Below are 22,291 nucleotides of genomic sequence, written 5' to 3'. Positions count from 1 at the left end.
CTGTACTAGGGGGCTCTGCCCCCTGCTCGCCAACCCCTGGTGTTGGGAAATTACAAAGAGCGTGATGTATGAATGAGATATAGCATAGTGTGAAGGTGTAGATGACGCAGATAGGAAGCAAACAACAAAGTGTTTGGCACAGTGTAAAGGTTTATTGGAAAATTTCTTTGTAAACAACATTAGTAGTAAAGATGGTGTCTTGTCCTTGAATGAGTTTTCCTTGGCATGGAGCATTTATGAACTTAACTTTAATGTCAGATGAACGTCGAACTTGTGAGAAGGCCACATAAAGTTGTCCATGTGCAAAAACGGGCTCAGATAGGTAGATGCCAACCTTGTCCATGGTTTGTCCTTGTGATTTGTTGATGGTCATGGCAAAGGCAGGTTTAATGGGGAATTGTTTCCGTTTAAGTGTAAAAGGTAATTCCAGGTCAGAACTTGTAAGGTCAATTCTAGGAATTAGAACAGTATTGTTAGCATTTGATCCTGTAAGAACTGTTGCTTGAATAACATTGTGTGTCATGGTGTTGACGACTAAACGTGTACCATTGCATAAACCCTGTTTAGTGTTAAGGTTTCGTAATAGCATGATTATTGTTCCGTTTTTAAGGCTAAGACTGTGTTGTGGTAATCTGGCTGGGTAAATAGTGTTCAAAAATTCTAAGGGGAAATTAAGATGGTCATTGTCGACATCAGAGTCAACTTTGTCAGAGCTTAGAAAGAGGTGTGCCTCTGCAGGAAGTAATGAAATGACCTGGTTATTTATGTGATCAACATTAATATATTTTGGACATAATATAGTTCGTTGTGTTAAAAGGGCTATTTGGTCTAATGAGACAGCTGTTCCAAATATCTCCGTAAGTAAGTCGTCGCAGATAAAGGGTTGAGGAATTGTAATAATATCTGGGTGAAGTGCATTTGAATTGGTGAGTGTACCATCTCCCAGTTGTAATAACCAATATATTCGGGATCTGGAAATTGCATGTTTTGTACCAACTGTATCTTTTGAAAGCAGTGCCAATTGTCTGTGTAACATTTTTTGTTCCTCAGTTTTAGAAGCGCGTTGTAGGCGCCGACGTTTATTTTTTTTTTTTGATGCGGGGTCGTGTTTGTGGTCCCGTTACTCGAGCCGTCTCGTTCTGTACCCGTGATCGTGAATTCATGACTTGTTTGATCTTTATTGTTAGGAATATGGATAAGTAATAAGGAGGATCGCACTCACTGTTAATATGCGGACTGTTCGTTTCTTCGTATTATCACCAATCAGGTCCCGCGCCTGTATATGTATTGTAGTGTGGTCTCTTGTTGTTTATGTATGACGTCGTCGGCGTATTTTAAGGTGGACTGAACAATAGCTGAGCGCATGGCATGTGGAGCAATAGCTAAGCACTCTCTAAAATCTCCTCCTAATAAAAGTACCTTTCCTCCAAAGGGAATATTATTATTCATCATCGCAATGCCAATTGTCCGCGTATTTTAAGGTGGACTGAACAATAGCTGAGCGCATTGGATGTGGAGCAATAGTTAAGCACTGTCTAAAATCTACTCGTAATAAAAGTAGCTTTCCTCCAAAGGGAATATTATTAGTTTTGACAACAACGTGTAAATTCATTACTTGTATTGCCAGTTGTTTGTTCAGGGAAGTTAAGTGAATGACAATGATTGCAAATGACATTCATTAATCCCAACGAATTTTCATGAATAGTGGACTCAATATTGAACGCGTTGTCAGCTAACTGGTGCAATCGTTTAGCAGGTGTCTGTCGTTGATGTCCTTGACGTGTATCTTTTGCTAGTGCCGTTTGAGAGGCGCGTCGTTGTATGTGCAGTATTTGGGACGTGCTATTCTGGAGCTGTAATCGATTTGCCTGTGCTGTGTGAGAAGCCCGTTGCAGTTTACGGCGTTCATTGTTTGTATTGAGCCTTGCCCGTTTTTGTATGTTTAATATGGAGCCTTTTCTGTGGTTGAACGGTTAATAGTGCATCAGTGTAATGAGATCGATCTATGCTGCATAATTTGAACGTGTTCAGATGACGTATGTTTAATACGGACGGTTCGTTCAGTAATGGGGCTTTGTGTCTCATTTCTTATTTATGTTAGTGTGGTCGTGGGTCTGAATCCTCCTTTTTGTGTATGTTTCGTGTGCTATGTCCGTAGTCTGTCCCGTTTCGTGTGCAATGGGTTTGTGTGGCGCTCGCGTCTGACTTCTTTTTTTTTTTGTGTGCAAGGGGCGCGTTGCCTCACTTTTTTTTTATCTCTGTTAGTGGAGGGGGTGTTTGTGTGTCGTGGGTCTGAATCCTCTTTTTTGTGTGCGTACCGTTTCGTGTGCTATGTGGCGCTTGTGTTCGACTCCTTTCTTTTTGGTGTTCTAGGGGCGCGTTGCCTCATTTCTTATTTCAGTTACTGGAGGGGGGCTTTGTGTGTCGTGGTTCTCAATCCTCTTCTTTGTGTGTGTTCCGTTTTGTGTGTCATGGGCTTCGTGAGGCGCTGTGTGCGGCGCTGGCGTCTGACACCTTTTTTGTGTGTGCTATGGGCGCGGTGCCTCATTTCTTATTTTACGTTGCTTTGTTTGGATGTCCTAGTTAAACAGGCAGGCAGTTTGAAGTACATTTTATTTTATAGTACCTCTCATCATCCTCATTTTCTGTATAGGGGTTTAAGGGCATCATTATTTGCTCACAACAAATAGTTTAAAAGAAATCTGAGCAATGACCCACAAATAAACTGAACTCAATTGTTTTCATTTATTTTGGATCCTAGAATATATAATAGTATTTCCACAAACTATTTTTGCCTGTATACTAATTTTTAGTCAGAATGTCATCTGTTCTGGTACTGAGATTGGAGACTGAAACATAATTACGTGCCAACACAAAAACAAGTGGAGGAGGATGTTCTGGTATTTTATGTTCTGAGTTGTGAAAGTTAATTAAAATTATATATACATTTTCTCTCTAAATGTTGTTTATTAACTGCCATAAGGAGCTATGTGCGAATTTTTTAAGCTTTTTTGCCCTTTAGAAAGGTTTTAGAAAGTTTTTTTAGGCTTATTTTTTTGCTCACACAGGAGCAAAAGCAGCTGAAAGTTTGGAAAGGTTACTTGTAGTTGTTGATTCAATTCAAAGTAGTGTTGGTGATGCAAGGCAGTAAATGGTAGCTGACAACGGCTTTAGTGGAAACCAGCCCTTAACCGGTTTCGTAGTGTCAAATAGTTTATAAAGTAGCATTGAGTCGTTAGTGGGGAAAAAAGTCAAGGCATTTAAAAAATAATTGGATAGTGTACAATATAACTCATCTTACAGTTTATCGTTAATGCAAGAAGAAAACAAGATCACATGCGTTCATCAGTAAGGAAACATTTGCTTTAGGTGCAGGTAGGTGGCACACTTTAAAGTGGTTAAGAGAAGGGGTCTGTGGAACGTAAGCAGGTGACTAGCTTTAAGGCAACAATCAGGCAGAAGTCGCTGTAGAAACAGGCGAATAAAGAAATAACTAGCAGCAGATATTTAGTAAGCAATTTTTTCTTAGTAAGAAGGAATAAGTCTGTAACAAATTTACTGGGTTAAACAGTTCTTAGCACTCCGGAAAGTATAGCAATTAACAGCGTAAGGGTTCATTAATACGAAGAAATACAAACTGTTTGAGTAGGGAGCTTTTAAATAAAGAATAAGGGGAGCAAATTTAGGAGAACAGACAGAGAAAAGTAAAGTTAGCCTCATAGACTGATTATCAGCAGGCAGTTGAGGGGGAGAATATTATAAGAGTTTCAGAGGCCAGAAGGAGTAAAATAAGTGTTGCAGTTCTTTAGTCTATTTTTTAGCTGTAATATTTAGTTTTACCATTAAAGTTAAATCATTTAATTTTAATTTAAAAAGGTTCAGAAGTTTTAGTAATCCAAAGTCAAATTTTAATAATGAGACCAATGCAATTCAAGTTCTGTTGGAGAATGACTTTGTGGAACCAGTCTTCCTTTACAGCTATGTCTGCAGGAGATGTCAGCTCCCAATGGGCCACCTCAAAACCAGTTCCCAGAAAGAGGGAGGTGTTGATAGTTGGAGACTCATTAGAGCGAGGTGAAGTGCAGGCTTGATCCAAAGACAGAGAATCACACACATTGTGTTGCTGTCTGGGTGCACAGGTGGGAGGTCTCCATGGAAAGGTTGTCATTGTTCATGTTAGAAGAAATGCCATACATAAGTGTAATCTGTCATCTTTGCAATCCAGATTTAATGAGCTGTGTACCAGGTTGAAGAGCAGAACTGAAAAGGTAGTCTTCTCTAAAGTTCTGGTTGTACCACGTTCCAGTCCAGGTACTGTAAAATTGGAGAGATTAGAAGGCTTAAAGCTTGGTTCAAACTTTGGTGTAGGTAGAAGGGTATAGATTTATGGGCCATTGGGAATCATTTTGTAACAGTTGGGACCTGTTTCACCATGGCGGGTTACATGTGATCTAGAGGAGCACCAATTTGTTGGGGTTGTGTATGAGTATGTTAGTTAGTTAGTTGAGGATTTTTTTAAACTAGGAAAGTTTGTAGAAAGTATCCTTAAAGATAGGGTGAGAAGCTCAGTCATCCGGGAGGGGCTCAGAGTAGAGCCGCTGCTCCTCCGCATCGAGAGGAGTCAGATGAGGTGACTCGGGCATCTGATCAGGATGCCTCCTGGACGCCTCCCTGGTGAGGTGTTCCGGGCACGTCCAACCGGGAGGAGGCCCCGGGGAAGACCCAGGACACGCTGGAGGGACTATGTCTCCCGGCTGGCCTGGGAACACCTCGGGATTCTCCCGGAAGAGCTAGAAGAAGTGGCCGGGGAGAGGGAAGTCTGGGCATCTCTGCTCAAGCTGCTGCCCCCGCGACCCGACCTAGGATAAGCAGAAGAGGATGGATGGATGGATGGTGTATGAGTATGTTAGTTGAGGATTTTTTACACTAGGAAATGGAGGGGCAGGGAGCTCAGGACAGGCCAGGTTTAGATCCATACATGAAGGAACCAACAATAGTATATACAGTAAATAAATATACATAGTAGCATAAATTCTAAACCAAAATTTAAGTGCAGAAGTAAAATGAAAGTAACACATTAAAAGTAGTTTGCCTACTTGCCAGAAGTATCAAAAATAAATCAAGTGAGTTGGAGTTGTATGTAGCAGAACACAATTATGATATTACAGGAATAACGGAAACTTGGCTAAATAACAAAGATGGGGGATGATTATAACATAGAGCTTTGTCTGTAAAGCATTAGGGAAAAATAATTTATTTTAGGAGTGTGTTATATACTGCACAATGTACACAATAATTTCAGTGCACATCCTTTTATTAATATTAAATGGCACATTTACAGAGGCTTATTATAGTCATGGTGGATTTTAACTACCTGAGTATTAATTGGGATAACCTTGCAAATAGCAGAGCAGAAGAGCAGGACTTTTGAGACGTAATCACTGTTTTAACATAGTACAGTGGAACCTCGGTTTGCGAGTAACTTGGTTTACGAGTGTTTTGCAAGACGAGCAAAAATTTTTAATAAATTTTCACTTGATAAACGAGCGAGGTCTTGCAGTACGAGTAGTTTGTCTGTTGAGCATCATGTGATCACAACTGAGCTGATGGTTCTTCTCTGTCTCTCACTGCGGGATTGTGGGCAATCGTCTCCTATTCTCCGTCTGAGTCGACGTGCCTCACTCATATAGTCAACATCCATACGAGCGTATAGTGTTTACTACAGCATTAGCATTGTGACTGTGTGTGTGTGTATGTGTGCTCACGTGCGCTCGTATGTGCTGTGACGTGAGAGTCCCCGTCTTGCACCCTAAAACACGAAGCTGAGTCTCAGTACTTTAGCAACACAAGCTTTATTCAGCTTGAAACAGCAACAGCGCGGTTATTTATACACAGACACAGCAGTCAGGCAGGGCCCTGCACATTTATAATGTTCCTTGTTCCTTGTATCACCCATTGACGGCAGGTGCTTATAGCATGTCCGCGATCTTTTCGGATTCGCTTTTACGGAGAACTGCTACAGCGCTGGGAGACTGCGATTGCTTTGGGACGCTCTTCCGCGTGTCGTCCCGTTGGGTGCAATCCCACAAGAGTTTAGAAACTCACTCACACCAGCCATGATTCTTTTCAAAGGTAAAGTGCAAGTTAATTTGTTTTATGTATTTTTACTTTATATTTTGTATTAATCATTTTTATATGAATAGTTTTGGGTTGTGGAACAAATCATCTGAGTTTCCATTATTTCTTATGGGGAAATTCACTTTGATATACGAGTGCTTTGGACTACTAGCACGTTTCCGGAATGAATTATGCTTGCAAACTGAGGTTCCACTGTATATTAAAGCACCAATGCATTTAGTATTTTTTTATAGTCAACATAGAATTGAGGTGTAGAGGTGATTGAACTGCTATGATCAGGTGACCATAATAAAATACATTTCTCAGTGTTTTAGAAGGGTGAAGATGCAGAGACCAAAACTGTAAAGTTTACATTTTGTAAGGCAAATTTTGAGCAGATGCAACAAAGTCTAAGGAGGATGAACTGGTGTGACCTTTTAAGTGTTTAGATAGTCGAGGAGCAGTGGAACAGGTTTAGGAAAGTATTACATATACAATACAATACAATTTTTTTTTGTATAGCCCAAAGTCACACAAGGAGTGCCGCAATGGGCTTAGCATCTGTTTTGTCTGTGTCTGAAGACAAGTAGTTCTCATCCATCCACTCCTTTAATTCACTAACACAACTACTTAAAGACAACATTGGAAAAACTACATTTGGTCTAAAAGAATGGTATAACTGGGTGTCATCTGCTTATGAGTGAAAATTAACATTGTTTTCTAATGAGAGATCTCAGTGGAAGCATGTAAAGTGAAAACAGTAAAGATCCCAGTTGTAAGTCTTGCGGGACACCATATCTTACTTTTATGTATAATGATGGGGTACTGTCAGCAAATTTCTGTATGTAATTGAGTCGATTTGATAAATAAGAACTAAACCAGGCAAGGACCTTGCCTATAAGCTCCAATGTCATTTTCCAGCCTGTGTAGTAAAATTAATAGTCAGTGGTATTTAATGCTGCACTTAAGTCTAACAGCATAATTAAAATGGAGTTTTCTTCATCAGAAGATATCAGAATGCCATTTACAACAGTTAATAAAGAGCTGAAATAGAAGTTGCAAGGAAAAAAAATTGCTGTAAAAGACAATAACTCCATTGTGAATTGTAGAGCACATGAGAGCATGATGGTAACTGTTAAGAAGGATATTAGGGAAACTAAAAGGCAGTTGCAGAGAGAGCTTGGACTGAAACCTGCAACCTCTTGAGTATGAGACAGCAGTTCTTACCTCTGCACCAGCCAAGCAGACATGTTGACTTTCTGTTGATTGATAATTTGGGCTTGGGTTTTTAATCTCATTGACAGCAACATGTAAATTGAATGATTTCTTTTTCTTTGGTTATATTCTTGAATAAAAGCACACTTGTTTTGTAAGACATTTTGTGAAAGTGTTTATTTGATATTTGGACTAAAGTCTTCACACATTGTACACTTCACATCATTATTATTATAACATGGAAAAAGTTTCTGATTTAGTTATGTGTTCAGTATTTCTTGCCTCGCATTTCCTGTCATCCAGCATTTACCCAGATCGTTGTATTCATGGAACACACATGAAATGCATGTATTCCAAATAACTATATTATTTACCCTATACAATTTTTGACACAATTTCTCACATCCAGATAAAGAGACTTGAGCTGGGAAAACTTCAGCCGCGTGGGTAGGGAATGGGGTAGCAGGCCCATTGCTGCTTGTGCTGATTGACACATTTGCAAAACAAAGACACTGATGAGGAGGTTGTGAAGGAATTTAAAGTGGTCCGGCGTTACGACTTTTTTTTCGTAGGCTTCAGGGATCTTAGTGTTAATGAGGTCATCACTTGTGAGAAAGTGAATAACCTCCCAGCAGAAAAGGGGTTTACTAAAGCGGTATTGAGTGAGCTGTAAATTTTAGGGGGAAAAGTACTGCATACAATAAATAGGTTGAAATCAAACACATCAGCAGGACCAGATATAATTCTCAAGTTCTTTAAGAGGTTAACAAGTACGTATATAAACCCTTGACACATATTTTTAGAAAGTTACAGTGCACTGGGGAATTTTTTCTGCTGGACTGGAAAATGGCAAATATATTTCCGTTATATAAAAAGCATTATTTGGCAGTTCCAAGCGGCGGTAAACCAGTAAGCTTAACATACATCACAGGTAAATTAATAGGAGGAATTATTAAGGAAAAGATTGAGCAACACTCTGCAAGAATAGGGGTTTTACTGAACAGTCATTTTGGTTTCAGAAGAGGTAGGACATGTTTTACTAACATTTTGGAATTTTATGATGATGCAAAGTAAGAAAACGTTGAGCATCTGATATTATTTATCTTGACTTTCAGAAACCATTTGATAAGGTGCCACATGGAGGGTGGGCATCATACTTAATGAAGTGGAACTTTGGGCTGTTACCTGTAAATGGGTACAAAATTGGCTCAGACACAGGAACAAAGGGTTATGGTGCAAGGAACCCTGTCAGAATTGGCTGATGTTAAGAGTGGTGGCCCTTAGGGGTCAGTGCTGGGGCCTCTACTATTTTTAATATATTTAAATGATTTGGATAGGAATATAAATAAAAAGCTGGTTCAGTTTGCAGATGATACCAAGCTATGTGGATAGGCAGACAATCTAGAATTCAATTATTACAGAGGGTCTTGGACAGTATATAGTGTATAGGTTTGGGTAGATTTGTAGCACATATATATATATATATATATATATATATATATATATATATATATATAAGACCAAGTCACCCGACCATGGGGTACGCACGCACGCACGACAGAGCCCCACCCGCCAACTCTAACCCTCCTCCCGCGTCATAGGATAAGCACGACAGAGCCCCGCCCGCCAACTCTAAACCTCCTCCTGCGTCCACCCTCGCTCTCGAGGCATGAGCAGGCAGTGCACATGGGGTACGCACAACAGAGCCCCGCCAACTCTAACCCTTCTCCCGTGTCATGGGATATGTACGATAGAGCCCCGCCCGCCAACTGTACCCCTCCTCCCGCATCCACCATCGCTCTCGAGGCATGCACACTGCCTGCTCATGTACCCGCCCCCAACTCCTCACCAAACACATCCTGAGTCGCTTTGGTCTGTGCTACAGTCCACATGCACCTCTGAGCCACGTTGACTGTTCATTTTCCTAATATAGCCACTGCTTCACATGTATTTCATGGAAACAACTCTTCTTTCAGTGTTATAGGAATTCCTGCATCAGGTAACTGTTTCTTTCTATCAGTCGGATATTTCTGGAAAAATGTCATCGACAAAACTGTTGCTCTCGAACTTTGCAACATGGCTGTAACCTTTGTTTGCCAACATTGCGATAACTTCACCGACATGCTATCCGTTGTTCTTAGTCACGGAAGCATAGTCATACAGTCTGCTCAACAATACGCTGACTACATGAATACTTCCAGAGTTTATGGTGGTGAGGCAGAAATTGGGGCGATGTCCCAAATACTTCCAGCTACTATCACCATTCACTTCCAAGAACGTCCTTCATTCCCCGAAGAATTTCTTAGCAGTCTTACTCCCACTGGCATACCTCCGCATAAACTCAAAATTAAAATTGGTTCAGTCATCATGCTTCTCAAAAACCTCATGCCAGCAAGAAGTCTCTGTAATGGCACTAGACTGACAGTTACCAGCATTCACCGCAATGTACTGGAGTGTAAAACTATCGCAGCTGTTGCCTCACAAACTGTCCTTATTCCCCGGATTTCCCTGACCCCATCAGATTCAAATTTGCCTTTTACTTTTACACACAGACAATTTCCTGTTAGATTAGCCTTTGCAATGACAATTAAGAAGGCACAGGGCCAAACTTTCAAAAAGATATGCCTGTACCTGCCAAAACCAGTCACGGACAATTTTATCTCTCTCTCTCTCTAGAGTTCCATCTTTTCATTCACTCACAGTTGTATCCTCAAACCCACCCCATTTGGACAACCGTGTCTTTCAGGAAGTGTTCACCCATCAATAAATAATTATGCGGCATATACTACGCCGCGAGTCGGCTAGTTAAATTTATTTTAAGTAAATTAAAGTATTACACACACAGGAAGTAAAATGTTAGGTTTGAATGCACCAGGTGATCCTTAAAATCAAAACTGCATCTTGTGAGAAGGATTTAGGCGTTGTAGTAGACTTGTCACTTTCAAGTGCCAGACACTGTTCAGAAGCCATTAAGAATTCTGGTTATATTGCACAATGCACATTGTACAAGTCCAAGAAGGTTTATAATGCACTGGCGAGACCTCATATAAAGGAAATTAATACAGTGGATCAAGAGTGTTTTTATAAAATTAGTTTATCAATAACTCAAGGGACTCATTTGGAAATTTGTTAAGGGTAAATTTTGCACAAAAATTAAGAAGTTTTCTCTTCACACGGGAACCATAGGTACTTTGGAATAAGTGTGATGTCATAGTGTGATGGACTTTAGGGACTTCCTGTACTACATATTATTTTGGAATAATTTAGTGGAAAGGATTAGCAAGTGTTGGGCTGAATGGCCTGTTGTCATCTAGAATGTTCTGATGTATGCAAAGAAGATGGCATTAAATGTTTTTTTTGTGTTTTCACATGATCTATATGTTTAATATTATAATATCTCAATATTTCTGAGATAGTATGTAATACAGGTAAAATTCCGTTACAATGAATATCTTTACAACAAAATTTTCATTACAACGAAGTATTTTTATGGTCCCGACAGTTAGTTCTGTGGTCGCAGCTCAGTTGTGCACAACGATCCCCAAACAGAAACATTGTTAAAAAAAAAAAAAAAAAAAAATTCTTTCTTCGAACTTTGCTCATACTGTTTTCTTTGCTGTTTTTGTTTTCGGTGGTTTTCAGTGATACCTTTTGCTTTTTGCTCATCAACATTTGAAAAACATCCATTGTAATTTAACTCATTGTCACCCTCCTATAGAAACGTCAGACACGAAAAAACGATAACAGTTCATATTAGAAAAAAAAACTTTACATTTTTGCAGCTCTTGATTGCGGCAAAAAGAAAAAAGATGTTGCCTGTGAATTCGGAATTTCGCCATCGACACTGTCAACTTTCTTGAAAGACCGAGCAAAAAAAATAAAGAAAAATCTCAGGTTGCAACTGAACTGCGAACTGCTGCATTTGAAGATGTTGAAAAAGCCGTTTTTATGTGGTTAAGTGATGCTTGTTCAAGAAACATTCCTATTAATGCTGCACTGATTCAGGAAAATGTGAGGTTTGTAAACTCTCTTGGGACTTACCCCAACTGGACAACATGCTGAAGAGCATCCCAAAGTGCGATCACAGCGTATGTGGAAGACTTTTTATAAGGTTCCTGGGGCAACAGCAGGCTCACAGCTCTGCTGCGTCTCTCTGCCAAAGCAAACTCGATGGGTGATGCAAGGAATATTGTAAATGCAGAGAACAGGATTACTTGGCCACTAGCCACGCCACGACCATGCCTGACTGCTGTGTCTGTTTATAGGAGAGTGGCAGATCCCGCTACAATAAATAACCGTGCTGTTTCTGTTTCAAGGTGAATAAAGCTGGTTTTGCTAAAGTACTGAGACTCAGCCTCATGTTTTTGGGTGGATGACAGGGACTTATAGCGCGACCCCAATGTTTTAGGATTCGCTTCTGTGGCGCCTCACTGCACCGCTGTGAGCCTGCTGTTGCCCTGCCCCATCAACGGACAAACAATCTTACACAGACGCGGCAATCACGATCGGGACGCACTTCAGCGTGACGTTCCCGTTGAGTGAGGGGATCACAAAAAAGTTCAGAAACCTCACAATATGAAGAAGAAGAAACATAAATTATCCTAAGGTAAATTTTGAGGATTTACACTTTAGGAGGCAACCAAGGGTGGACTTGATAAAGAACTGTTGGTGGAGGGTGGGGTATAGGGCATAGCCATGACTAGTTACGGTAGGGGGTGAAAACCCAGTGGTTTAATTCTAGGTCAAGCAGTAATGTAGCCATTGGCAAACTGTCTCTGACCAGAATTGAATGTTTAAGATTTGGTTTTGGTCTCAATTCCACAGGAAACTTGAAATCAGTGACCTGACTTCAGACCAAATTTAGTTGGATGGGGAAGTGGCAGCATAGAATTAATTAAATTAAAATAGTGCATCCTTATTGATAGTGGCAAGGCAAGACTGAAAAGAGAGAGAAAATTTTGACCAGTTGATAGTACATATTATTATTAAAAGGCAAGAAGAAAGATTTAGAATAGTTAGTTTTGTAAATGGACAGGGCTTCAAAAGACCTGAACAGTTCTAGTATGCAAGGGATAATGGATGGGCGATTACCTAAGTAGGGACAAAAGTTATTATAGTTAACGAAAACTAAAATCAAAACTGAAAGTATTAATTAAAAACATTTAATGTAACGTAATAAAATAATTAACAAAACTGAAATGAAGCTGAAAAGACTAAGTTAAATAAAATAATTTAGTTAAAATATTTTTAGTTTTCGTAACAATCAGACTTAGCAAGGGCTTATCTGGTCTGCAGAGGTCCTGAAATTAATCAGAATATATTAATCAGAATTTCATGTTTGGTTTTTGAATAAATATTCCTGCCTTTAGTATTTAACCCTTCTAAGTTTTAACTCTAAAAGAGAAAGTTATCCACCATGAGCTGCTCACATATATTCATCCATTGAACAGCAGCTGATGACAGAGGGCAGGTATTGACACAGCATTTGCAGTGACATAGCAGGCTGAATACAGGCGCGTAAAGTGTGTGAAGAAGAAAGCGATTTAATGTGTGATGGTAGTGACATTTGTTCAGGAGCTGATAGTGACAGTATGATAAGTTCTGCTTCAAGTGTTGGTGAAGCAAACCAAGGTGATATTGCTTCGAATGTGTTTGGCAAATTTCAAAGCTGCCGTTCACTGGATCACCGGGGCTCAAGAGACAAGTATTAGATGCAAAGAACCCTCATAGAATTTCAGTCTTTACATAAATTATGGCATGTTAGCTGTAATTCTGACTGAGTGTAAGATACAGTATGTACACAGCAACTATTAAACAGCAGCACGCACTAAGCCAAATTCTAGTCTGATGTCTTTTAAGATGAGTTGCCGCATTTGATGGCACTTCTTCTATATCACGATGTAATTCAAATGCTTGAAGTCGCAATGTGCTGGTCAACAAAACCTTTAATACAGTATGGATAGAAAAATCACAGGTGAGTAATGTTTCAGTTTATTTCTCAAGTGTCTGTGTTTTGTTTACAATAATTCACCTGTCACTTCACACAGGAGAAATCCTTTTTGAAAATAAAACTGCACTGATCGAGTGACTGATGGTCAATATGCAAGATCAGTTGCTGAACAATTCCTTTCGCTTTAAAAAGGTCGTTTAACAACAAAGCAATACAAACCATGTAAAATTCCTGATTTGGCAGTGCTTCTACGGAATTTCAGGTAGGTAGATGAAGCGTCTGCCAACAGCTGAAAAACTAAACCTACTAATGTGTTTTTGTATTTATTCTGTATTTATTAATTTATCTTTTTTTAGTTTTACATTCACATTTACATTGTGAAAGACCAGCCCGGACACAGACAAGACACTGAGACTGCCAGAAGTCCAAAGGCACACGTTTATTTTCACAGCACAACACAGCCACAATAAACTCACACAGCTCAGTCCTTTTCCTTTTCTTTCCTTCTGCTGTCTCCACTCCTCTCTCACAAGCCCTGTCCACTACCACCCAACTCCGCTCTCTGAATGGAGTGAGGCTGCCCCCTTTATAACGTCCCGGATGTGCTTGTTCCTGTTCTGGCAGCACTTCCTGGTGTAGTGGAAGTGCTGCAGTCCATGGCTCTGGAACCATCCAGGCGCCCCCTGCCGGTTGCCATGGACCTCCACAGGGTTGATGTCCCGGTGGGGCAAGGTTGCTTGTGCTTATTGACACATTTACAACACAAAAGACCTGACGGAGAGGTGCGAACGGAGTTAAGGTGGGATGTTAATAAAATAAAAAAAATAAAAAAATAAAATAAAAACTTAAGTTAAAAACCATCTAGGGAAACTTGTTAGCACCTACGCCCCGTCACCTCCATCTGAATTATCATAGTTCACTTTTTTGATTTGATCACAACTTCCCTATCAAATTGCAGGTCAATTCTATAGATTAAATTTGCATAACTGAATCAAATGGTTTAACAAAGTGTCTTCTGTCAGATCCTCATAAAACAGATGCTGGAACCGTTTCTTGTTTGTCCTCCTCATGCCACATGCTCCAATGACACACATGATCAGATATAAAAATATATAAAGCTTTCCCAAACTGGCACCTCTTATAACATATGCATGGAAACATCAGTGAGGTTATAGTTGTGAAGCAAGCCAACAAACTAGAGATTCAGGTGGAAATCATGTTATGTATGTTTATATTTACATGCACATTGTTTAACTCAAGGTTCCAACTGAATTGTGTCAACTACAGTCTGAAATAAATCATTCTTCAGGCAGATGATATTTTAATTCAATGCTAGACATCTGAAAATTGGTGAATCGTTATTATAAAGGTATAGTTTGACTAGCTCTCTCTTTGCTATATTTATAATGATAAAATTTTAAACCTGATTAATGTGCAGATAAACATTAGTGCAAATCAAACATTGAACTATAAGAAGATAGGACTTCCAGTTACGTGGCACTGGTGAGGGACACACCATTAATTCTTAGGATGTAATTCAAAGTGAATAAGGTAAAATTGGAGAATTGTGAAAAAGGAAGGGATGGAGAATCAGGAGATTTCAAAGAAGAATCATTGCATAACTTTTCATCTTTGTTAAAAAGTTTAAGAGAGAGAGCATAAAAATCCAGGAGAAGGATGAGGGATATCGCAGAAGAACACAGAGGAAAGAAACTGTGACACAGCTCGCCATAAGGCTAAGGTTATAGAATATTTCCAGTACATATGTAAAAAGGTTCCTAGAGAATTAGAAGAACAAATAAAACAAAGGATGATCTCCAGAAGACCCATAAAAGAACTTTTAAGTCTGGTCTCAGGTCAAAGGAGTTTGACTTATTGAGAACTCTCCAAGACTCACTAAATTCAGAAGGTGAAATCTTGGAGGCAGTTTTTTGTATAATGGCATACTGTAGCAGAAATAAGTTTCAACTTTGAAGACAGAGAGTGAAAGACAGGTAACTGGGAATAAAAGTAATTTTGAGAACATAGAAATATTACAGGACCCGGGAACTGTCAGGATTAGTGAAATCAGGATTACATTAAAAAAAAAAAGTGGACCTTATAAATTTTCACTGTGCTGTTAAAAGATATTATTACCAAGAGTCATGATGCCACTTATACACCCAGCTAGTAGCGAGAGTTAGAGTTATCTCTTATAAAGAACCCATTTCATCATAGGCTGTTTTGGAGTTTTTGGAAAATAATTTGTAATAGAACTCCATGAAACATTTATTTATTTGGCTTGTGTTATTATTAATAACAACTATTTTTCTCCAAATGGAGTGGCTAAGGAATCATATGTATGAAGCCTAAGAACCAATTACTTCCTAGGCCTGGCCCCAGCAACATAGTGTATGTGACGAGCTACACATTCAGTCCTCTGCAAAGGAACTGAATTCAGTTCTGCTCCTAATCAGTGTTTTTGTAGTTTAAAGTTTTAGTGTTGTAACATTTTTGAATGTTAGTTTTTATTTAGCTTTTAGTTTATATTTTTAGACATTTTCTAATTTTAATTTTTCATTCCTTTTTGGTTTTATTTAGTTTTAGTTTTGACATTTTAATAGTTTGGATTACTCACCAGAAATGTTCACACAGACAGTTTTTCATGTGCAAAAGCACAATTTTCTTTATAGTTGTCAAATTGTATATCATTCATGTTGTATCTGTGAATGTAATACATGCAATTTAGCTGTCTGTGAAAGAACTCAATTTTCTTATTGTAATGTGACAGTTCAATGCTTCAGGTATATTCAAATAATGCTATAACAATTGTTCATTGATGTAATTTTTTACCTTAATCTGCAACAAGTTTAAGCAATTGATTATATAATTTCAAAGTGCCTTCTTTTTTGTTTTTGAGATTCCTTTTGCAAGCTGTAAGTTCACCATACACGCATACTCATATTTTATATTTATTTTTGATATCTCCTGATTCTGAATATACAGTATGTTAGCAATTTCAGAACTTTGAAGTTGTATTTATTTATTTTTTGAAATACTGTTGAAGTTACTACAAGCTGTGTTATTAACAATAATAGTAGAAATAAAGATGCCAGTTTTTCATTTCTACAAGCATACCATTTACATTAAATACTTAACATCTATTATAGCAACATCTCAGATCTTTCCCTTAATACACAAAATGCAAAACCTGGGGAGCTCCCGGTGAGCCTAAAGTGGGATAATGCTATTTAACAACACATGTAGGAATGAAAATATTTTGTCAGTTGGGAGTGCTTAATGACACACTTCTAATATCCTCATTCCACATACACATGTGGGAAACAGGAAAACTCCATACAGATGCTGACCAGGCTAGTAATCAAGCCTGAACTCCTGGTGCTGTATAATAGTATACTATACTTTTGTTTCTTTTTAATTTTCTTGCCTCATAGTTAGGACTGGGTGATATAGAAACAAAAATTATCACAGTAATTTGTTTCATATCAGTTTATATCAATATATAGCATGATATAAATCAAATCACTATTTCTGTCAAGCTTAAAGGTTCCTTTTTACTCCTAAGTGAGATGTGAAGATATTATAAGGTTACTTTTGGTTTAAATGTTACTTATTTTCTGTCAGAAGTTGAACGTGACAAATGTACTGTAGAACATTGTACAACTGTATTTCAAATAAATAAAATGGGTAGATATAATAAAATCTTGAAGCTTTTCACTGCTTAGAATAATGTGTTACAGGAGAACACAAACAAAATGCACAATTAAATTCCTTGGTTAATTCCAAATAAATAGAAAAGGTAATACAAAATAAAAATGTCTGAATTTTGACCAGTCAAAAGCTTTTTAAGTTTTACATCAGAACACATTAAATTTGTTGTCTACTCCAAATAAATAAAATAAAATCTAAAATTCTTAAATCGATTAACTAAAATCTTCAAGCTTTTAAATTTTACTGGAGAATACAAAGGAAATACTTTAGTCCGTTCCAAATAAACAAAGTAGGTATTAATATAAAATAAAATCAAAAACAACCACTGTACTGTATCTGTCCCTTTGTATACATTAAAACTGTTTTAAATGGTTGGGTAACAAACACAGCAAATATAGTCAAAAACATTCTGTATATATCCTCTGTACAAATTCAAGCAGCTTTGAAAGAGAACATTAACAAAACTGACATATTCACTCAAATGTGGTCAGCTTATGCTACACGGCAAAAAAAAAAAAAAAGGGGGGAAAGGCACAAAACAAATCCCCATTAGTGCAGCACTTGCTTGGGTGTGGGGCTGTAAAGTATTGCATTGTGGATCCTGTAGGATGGCACTGCTTCAGATGGTACAAAAGATTAGTGGTATTACCTGACTTTGTGGGAACGTGCTTTTGACACAATTTGTAGTACATACTGCTGTACTTTTTGTTGGACTTTAAATAATCAAAATTTCTCAACACTACTGAATTCCTCTGACCCTTCTTTTCAACAATATCTTCATCTTTTGAGACTTGGGCTGAGTCTGTTGGGGCGTCTTTGAAAACACTGATTTTTTTTAAAATTTTCGTTAACAATTTCTGCCATCCTTTTCTCTTTTATCTTGCTCCCACTCCAGTTCTGATGTACTGGCACTCAGCTCTTACAGCCCAAAAATTAGCATGTGGGCTGTTGCCAGTTGCTATGCTACGTGCTGTGTGCATCAGCCTAATTTGATGTGACTATAACTCTATTTCTGCCACATGATTGGTTTGGTCCAGTACTATTCTCATTATAATTGCCTTTTTGTGTTGTGTGTCAAAACATGGATGGAACGTATACTGTTGACTTCTATTGACGATGTCTTATATAGAGGAAAAGTTATTTTGCAGTAATTATCTTTTTATTGTTTTATCCCCAGGCCCTACTTGTAATCATTCTGGTGTGTCTTCAGACTGATGTATGGGTGTATGCATATTTATTTATTTATTTACCTATTTATTTATTTAAAGAACTTTTGTAAAATGCCAAATTCCCCCATTGGGACAAAGATCTGTCTGTAGTAGTAGTAATATTAATAGTAATAATAATAATAATACATTTTATTTACATAGTACCTTTTGAATGCTGAAAGCCTTTTACAAACAGTAAAAGGAATTCAATGGAAATAAAAGCAAAGATAACATTAATGGCACAGGATACAAACTAATATTAAACTTAAATATTTGAACATCAATGATTTGAAATAGATTAAGAATGAAGCAGGAAAAAGGAGGAAAGCAATAAACAAAAAGCACAATCTTTGTATGCTTACTAGAAATTTAAATGTTGATATTAGAGTCACCAAAGATGATAAGGATAACGAACAATGAAAAGGATGAGAGTGGATTTCATTATCAGTTTTACAGCCATATGCTGAATATGCATAATCCATTCATTGGTTATTCATTTGCTAGACCTCTGTGCCACTGCAAAATGTAAACTCAGACAGAGATCCCCTGTTATAGACTTTGCCATACTGCATCATTCTAAATATATTAAGATTATTGCAGTCCATCCATTTGCTATTGATGAAGCATTTCAATTAAAGAAGTTCATCATGATAGTGTGACTTGAATGTGCTTTGCGACAGTGCTTCACCCAAATTAAAACATCAATACTAATAACCTGATTAAAACTAAACATAAATGTGTATTGTTGGCTTGGTTGATAACATTGACAGCATGCTATGGATCAGCTTAATTTGTTACTGCAAAGTTCAATAAACAAGAAATATCTGTAGAAGTAAGGTTAAGTGGTTGTTTGGCATTTAAAGTTTTTTTTTTTTTTTCCTCCAGTCTAAATACTGACTGAGTTTGATGTGTTGGGGTGGCAATTCGAGCTTGACAAATCATCTGTGTCTCTACTTTTCTTTTAGCTATATTTTCTAAAGTACCATGTGGCATGTTTTAGTTTAATTGTCTTTTCTTTGAGGTTTGGTTAAAGTTGCCTGCCACTGGCAGTCGGCGGGGCAGCTGTGACTAATAGTTAATTATGGCCAATGAAATCCACAAAGTAAGTAATTTGCAAACTTAAGTGCTGAATTTGTGACTAGGACGCAGGAAAGGTTTTCTTCTGCTGACTCTACTATGAAGGTCATGTTTGTTCAGGTATCACTGCACAGTAGAACAGCTAGAGTCAGCTAAATTTTCCTGAAGGTTTTTTTATATTCAAACAGGTATTTTTATTTGTCTTTCTAGTAATCCAACAAGCAGTTCTTTCAGAAAGTATTCTTTGTCTTCCAGACCTCAGCTTGACCTCCTGTTCCTGTTAATTAACATTTCTTAATAACATTATGAACTGAGAAAACAGCTACCTGAAAACGCTTTGCTATCTTCTTGGAACTTTCTCCTGCTTTGTGAGCATACATAATTTTACTTTTCAGAGCGTTAGGCAGCTGCTTAGAGTAGCCCATGGCTGCTGATTGTTGGGACAAGGTTTGAGGAGTGAGAGACTTTATACAACTTTTGCAATTACCATCAACAGTGGTTTCCTAATGATGACTGTGAACAAGCCATATCCCTAATAAGCTAATTAAGGTCTGAGACCTTAATAAAAGTTATCTGAGACCTCAAACATCTTGGGGTGCCCAAACTTTTGAATAGTGCTGCTTTCCTTTTTTTCCACTGTTCAATAGTACAAAACAAAAACAATATACCAATCTTGCATAAAATGATAAAAAGAAATGTGTCATCTTTAACTTTATACTATTTGGTGATCAGTTCAACTTCTACTCTCAACTATTCACAGTAACCAACATTTTAAGCAAGTATGCCCAAATGTTTGTATACTACTCTATGGTCAGGTAGACTCTCTTTCGCAACATTAAAGGAGCATTTTAGCAAGAAAAACATCCAAATTCTACTATAATTTGTAAAACGATAAATCCAGTCTCACAAAATCATGTGGAAAAGTGTGTTATGGTCTGTTGTTATGGTTCTGTCTTTGTCCAAAAACGACTCTATAAGCTTTATGAACACAGACTCGGAAAGTGTTTGCCCTGGGTTGTAACTCAAAATACAGCTCTCAACAAAACGTTGCCAGATGTCCGAAATTTTAGCTAGTCTGTCGTTTTTCACACGTTCTGCACGTGTGTCTTTGTTGTTAAAGCGCAAATGCCACATTATAGTCTGATAGCGGTCACAGGGCATCGTATCTTTGATTGCCAGTACACCAAGTAGTTCTGAGCAGGCATCAACCACAGCACCAAATGTGGTCATCGCTGCTCTTGTGATAAGAATGGACATAAATGCTATCAACTCGGAGAGGGAGAGGCAAGTTCGTTGTACCACGTGAACGTCACTGCCAGAATAAAACTGATTAATAAAAAAAAAGCGCTAACTTTTACATGTAGCCAAAATTTACACCTGATTTTACAGACTCAGATCAAATATATGTTTTATTATATTATAGTAATAATAATAGCAGCTCACTACTTAAAATGCCGAACGCCCGGTCTCAAACCCGGGATCTTTTGGTTATAAGGCAGCAGTTCTTATCTCTGCACAATCTATGAAATCATATCAACTTTCTGTTGAATGACATTTGAGCTTGGGTTTTTAACTCATTGACAGCAACATTTAATTTGAATGATTTATTTGTTGATGTTCATTTTTTATTTACTGTAGATTAAAGTCTTCGCACATTATACACTTCATGTCATTATTAGTATAACATGGAAAACGTTTCTGTTTTAGGTATGTGTTCAGCATTTTTTGCCTCACAGTTTGTGTCATCCTACATGTACACAGATCATTGCAGACATGGAACACACATGAAGTGTATGTATTCCAAATAACGATATATTATTTACCTTATACAACTTCAGGCACTTCACACCCAGATAAACATACTTGAGCTCTGAGAATTTTGCGACTGACTTCAGCTCTGTCGGAGGATGGGATAGCAGGCTGCTTGCTGCTTGTGCTGATCAACACATTTGCAAAACAAAAGATGCTGATGAGGACAAGTGCGAATGAATATAAGGTGGCCCAGTAATACAAGTTTTATCATAAGCTTTATGAATTCTAGTGTTAAACCCGTTTAGTTCCTATGAGACCTTGTTTGGTTTTAAGCTCAATTGGTCCATATCTGCCCTTTTTCTACTTGAATTGCTTTTACCATCAGACCTCTCCTCTTTTCTCTTCCCATTCTGTTGGAAAAATCCACTTAATTTCCTTGACAAATATAAGCCCAGTTTAGTGCACTACATTGCTGTTTCTAGCTACCACAGTATCTTATAGGCCATGAAAGAATTGTTCTTTACTCCTGGCATCTTCTCCCCCATATATTTTTTGTTTCTTGATTATTAGTACTATTAAAATGAATATTTTTGACAGCTCCTTTGTTCCCTTTCCTTTACTTGTCAAATGTCAGTCTGAGTTCAGATCATTTCTTTCCTATTTTGATTGAAATACCAAAAGCCATTAGCACTCTACCGTGTACTTCTAACAAGGTTGAAAAAGAGAAAAAGAACATTAAATTATTTAAAGAAGCTTCTTGAGAACATTTGTAATTTGAGTGTGCCAGAATAGATAGGTCCTCGCATGTTTTCATCCTGTCACCAGTTTTCCGAGAGCACAAGTTAAGAAGATTAAAGGTAGGAAGCTGTGACCTGCCCTTGCAGGGAAGTGAAGGGAAAAACAAAAGCAGAATGAGGGAACCAGTAAGGAGCCGTGATGACAGTTTAGCACCATGGTCAATTCAGCTCCAGATCAGCGAGAAGCTATATCTGGTAACCTGTTCAGTTGGGATCATTAGGCTTTTGATACTTTATTTTTGGTGGCTGTATGCTTCAAATATTCCAATCACTAATGTTACTGTTAAAATGTATATCTGATAACTTGTTTATTATATTAAAAAATGTTTCACAAAAGAAGGTGGTATAAATAAACTGCAAAGAGTTAATTAAAAATTTCGTAGATTACTAAACCACTGTGTTAACTCTTACATGCACTTGTGTTAAATGTTTTCTTTTGATTTCTTTTTCTATAGGTATTCAAT

At 37.8% G+C, this 22,291-nt stretch overlaps 2 protein-coding genes across 3 annotated transcripts in view; one reads left to right on the top strand and one right to left on the bottom strand.

Moving 5' to 3' along the window:
* The window catches only part of LOC127529990 (uncharacterized), a 798,609-nt gene that overhangs the window by 322,592 nt on the left and 453,726 nt on the right, over positions 1 to 22,291 (bottom strand). The window lies entirely within an intron of this gene.
* The window catches only part of taf2 (TAF2 RNA polymerase II, TATA box binding protein (TBP)-associated factor), a 384,123-nt gene that overhangs the window by 161,440 nt on the left and 200,392 nt on the right, over positions 1 to 22,291 (top strand). The window contains exon 13 of the mRNA XM_051935579.1: positions 22,283 to 22,291. This exon is cut by the window's right edge and continues 146 nt beyond it. Within this exon, the coding sequence (XP_051791539.1) occupies positions 22,283 to 22,291 (9 nt within the window). The remainder of the gene's footprint in view (positions 1 to 22,282) is intronic.

The sequence above is a fragment of the Erpetoichthys calabaricus genome, chromosome 13, assembly GCF_900747795.2.
Source record: "Erpetoichthys calabaricus chromosome 13, fErpCal1.3, whole genome shotgun sequence".
NCBI classification, from domain to species: Eukaryota; Metazoa; Chordata; class Cladistia; order Polypteriformes; family Polypteridae; genus Erpetoichthys; species Erpetoichthys calabaricus.
This window is presented reverse-complemented; position numbering and strand designations above follow the sequence as displayed.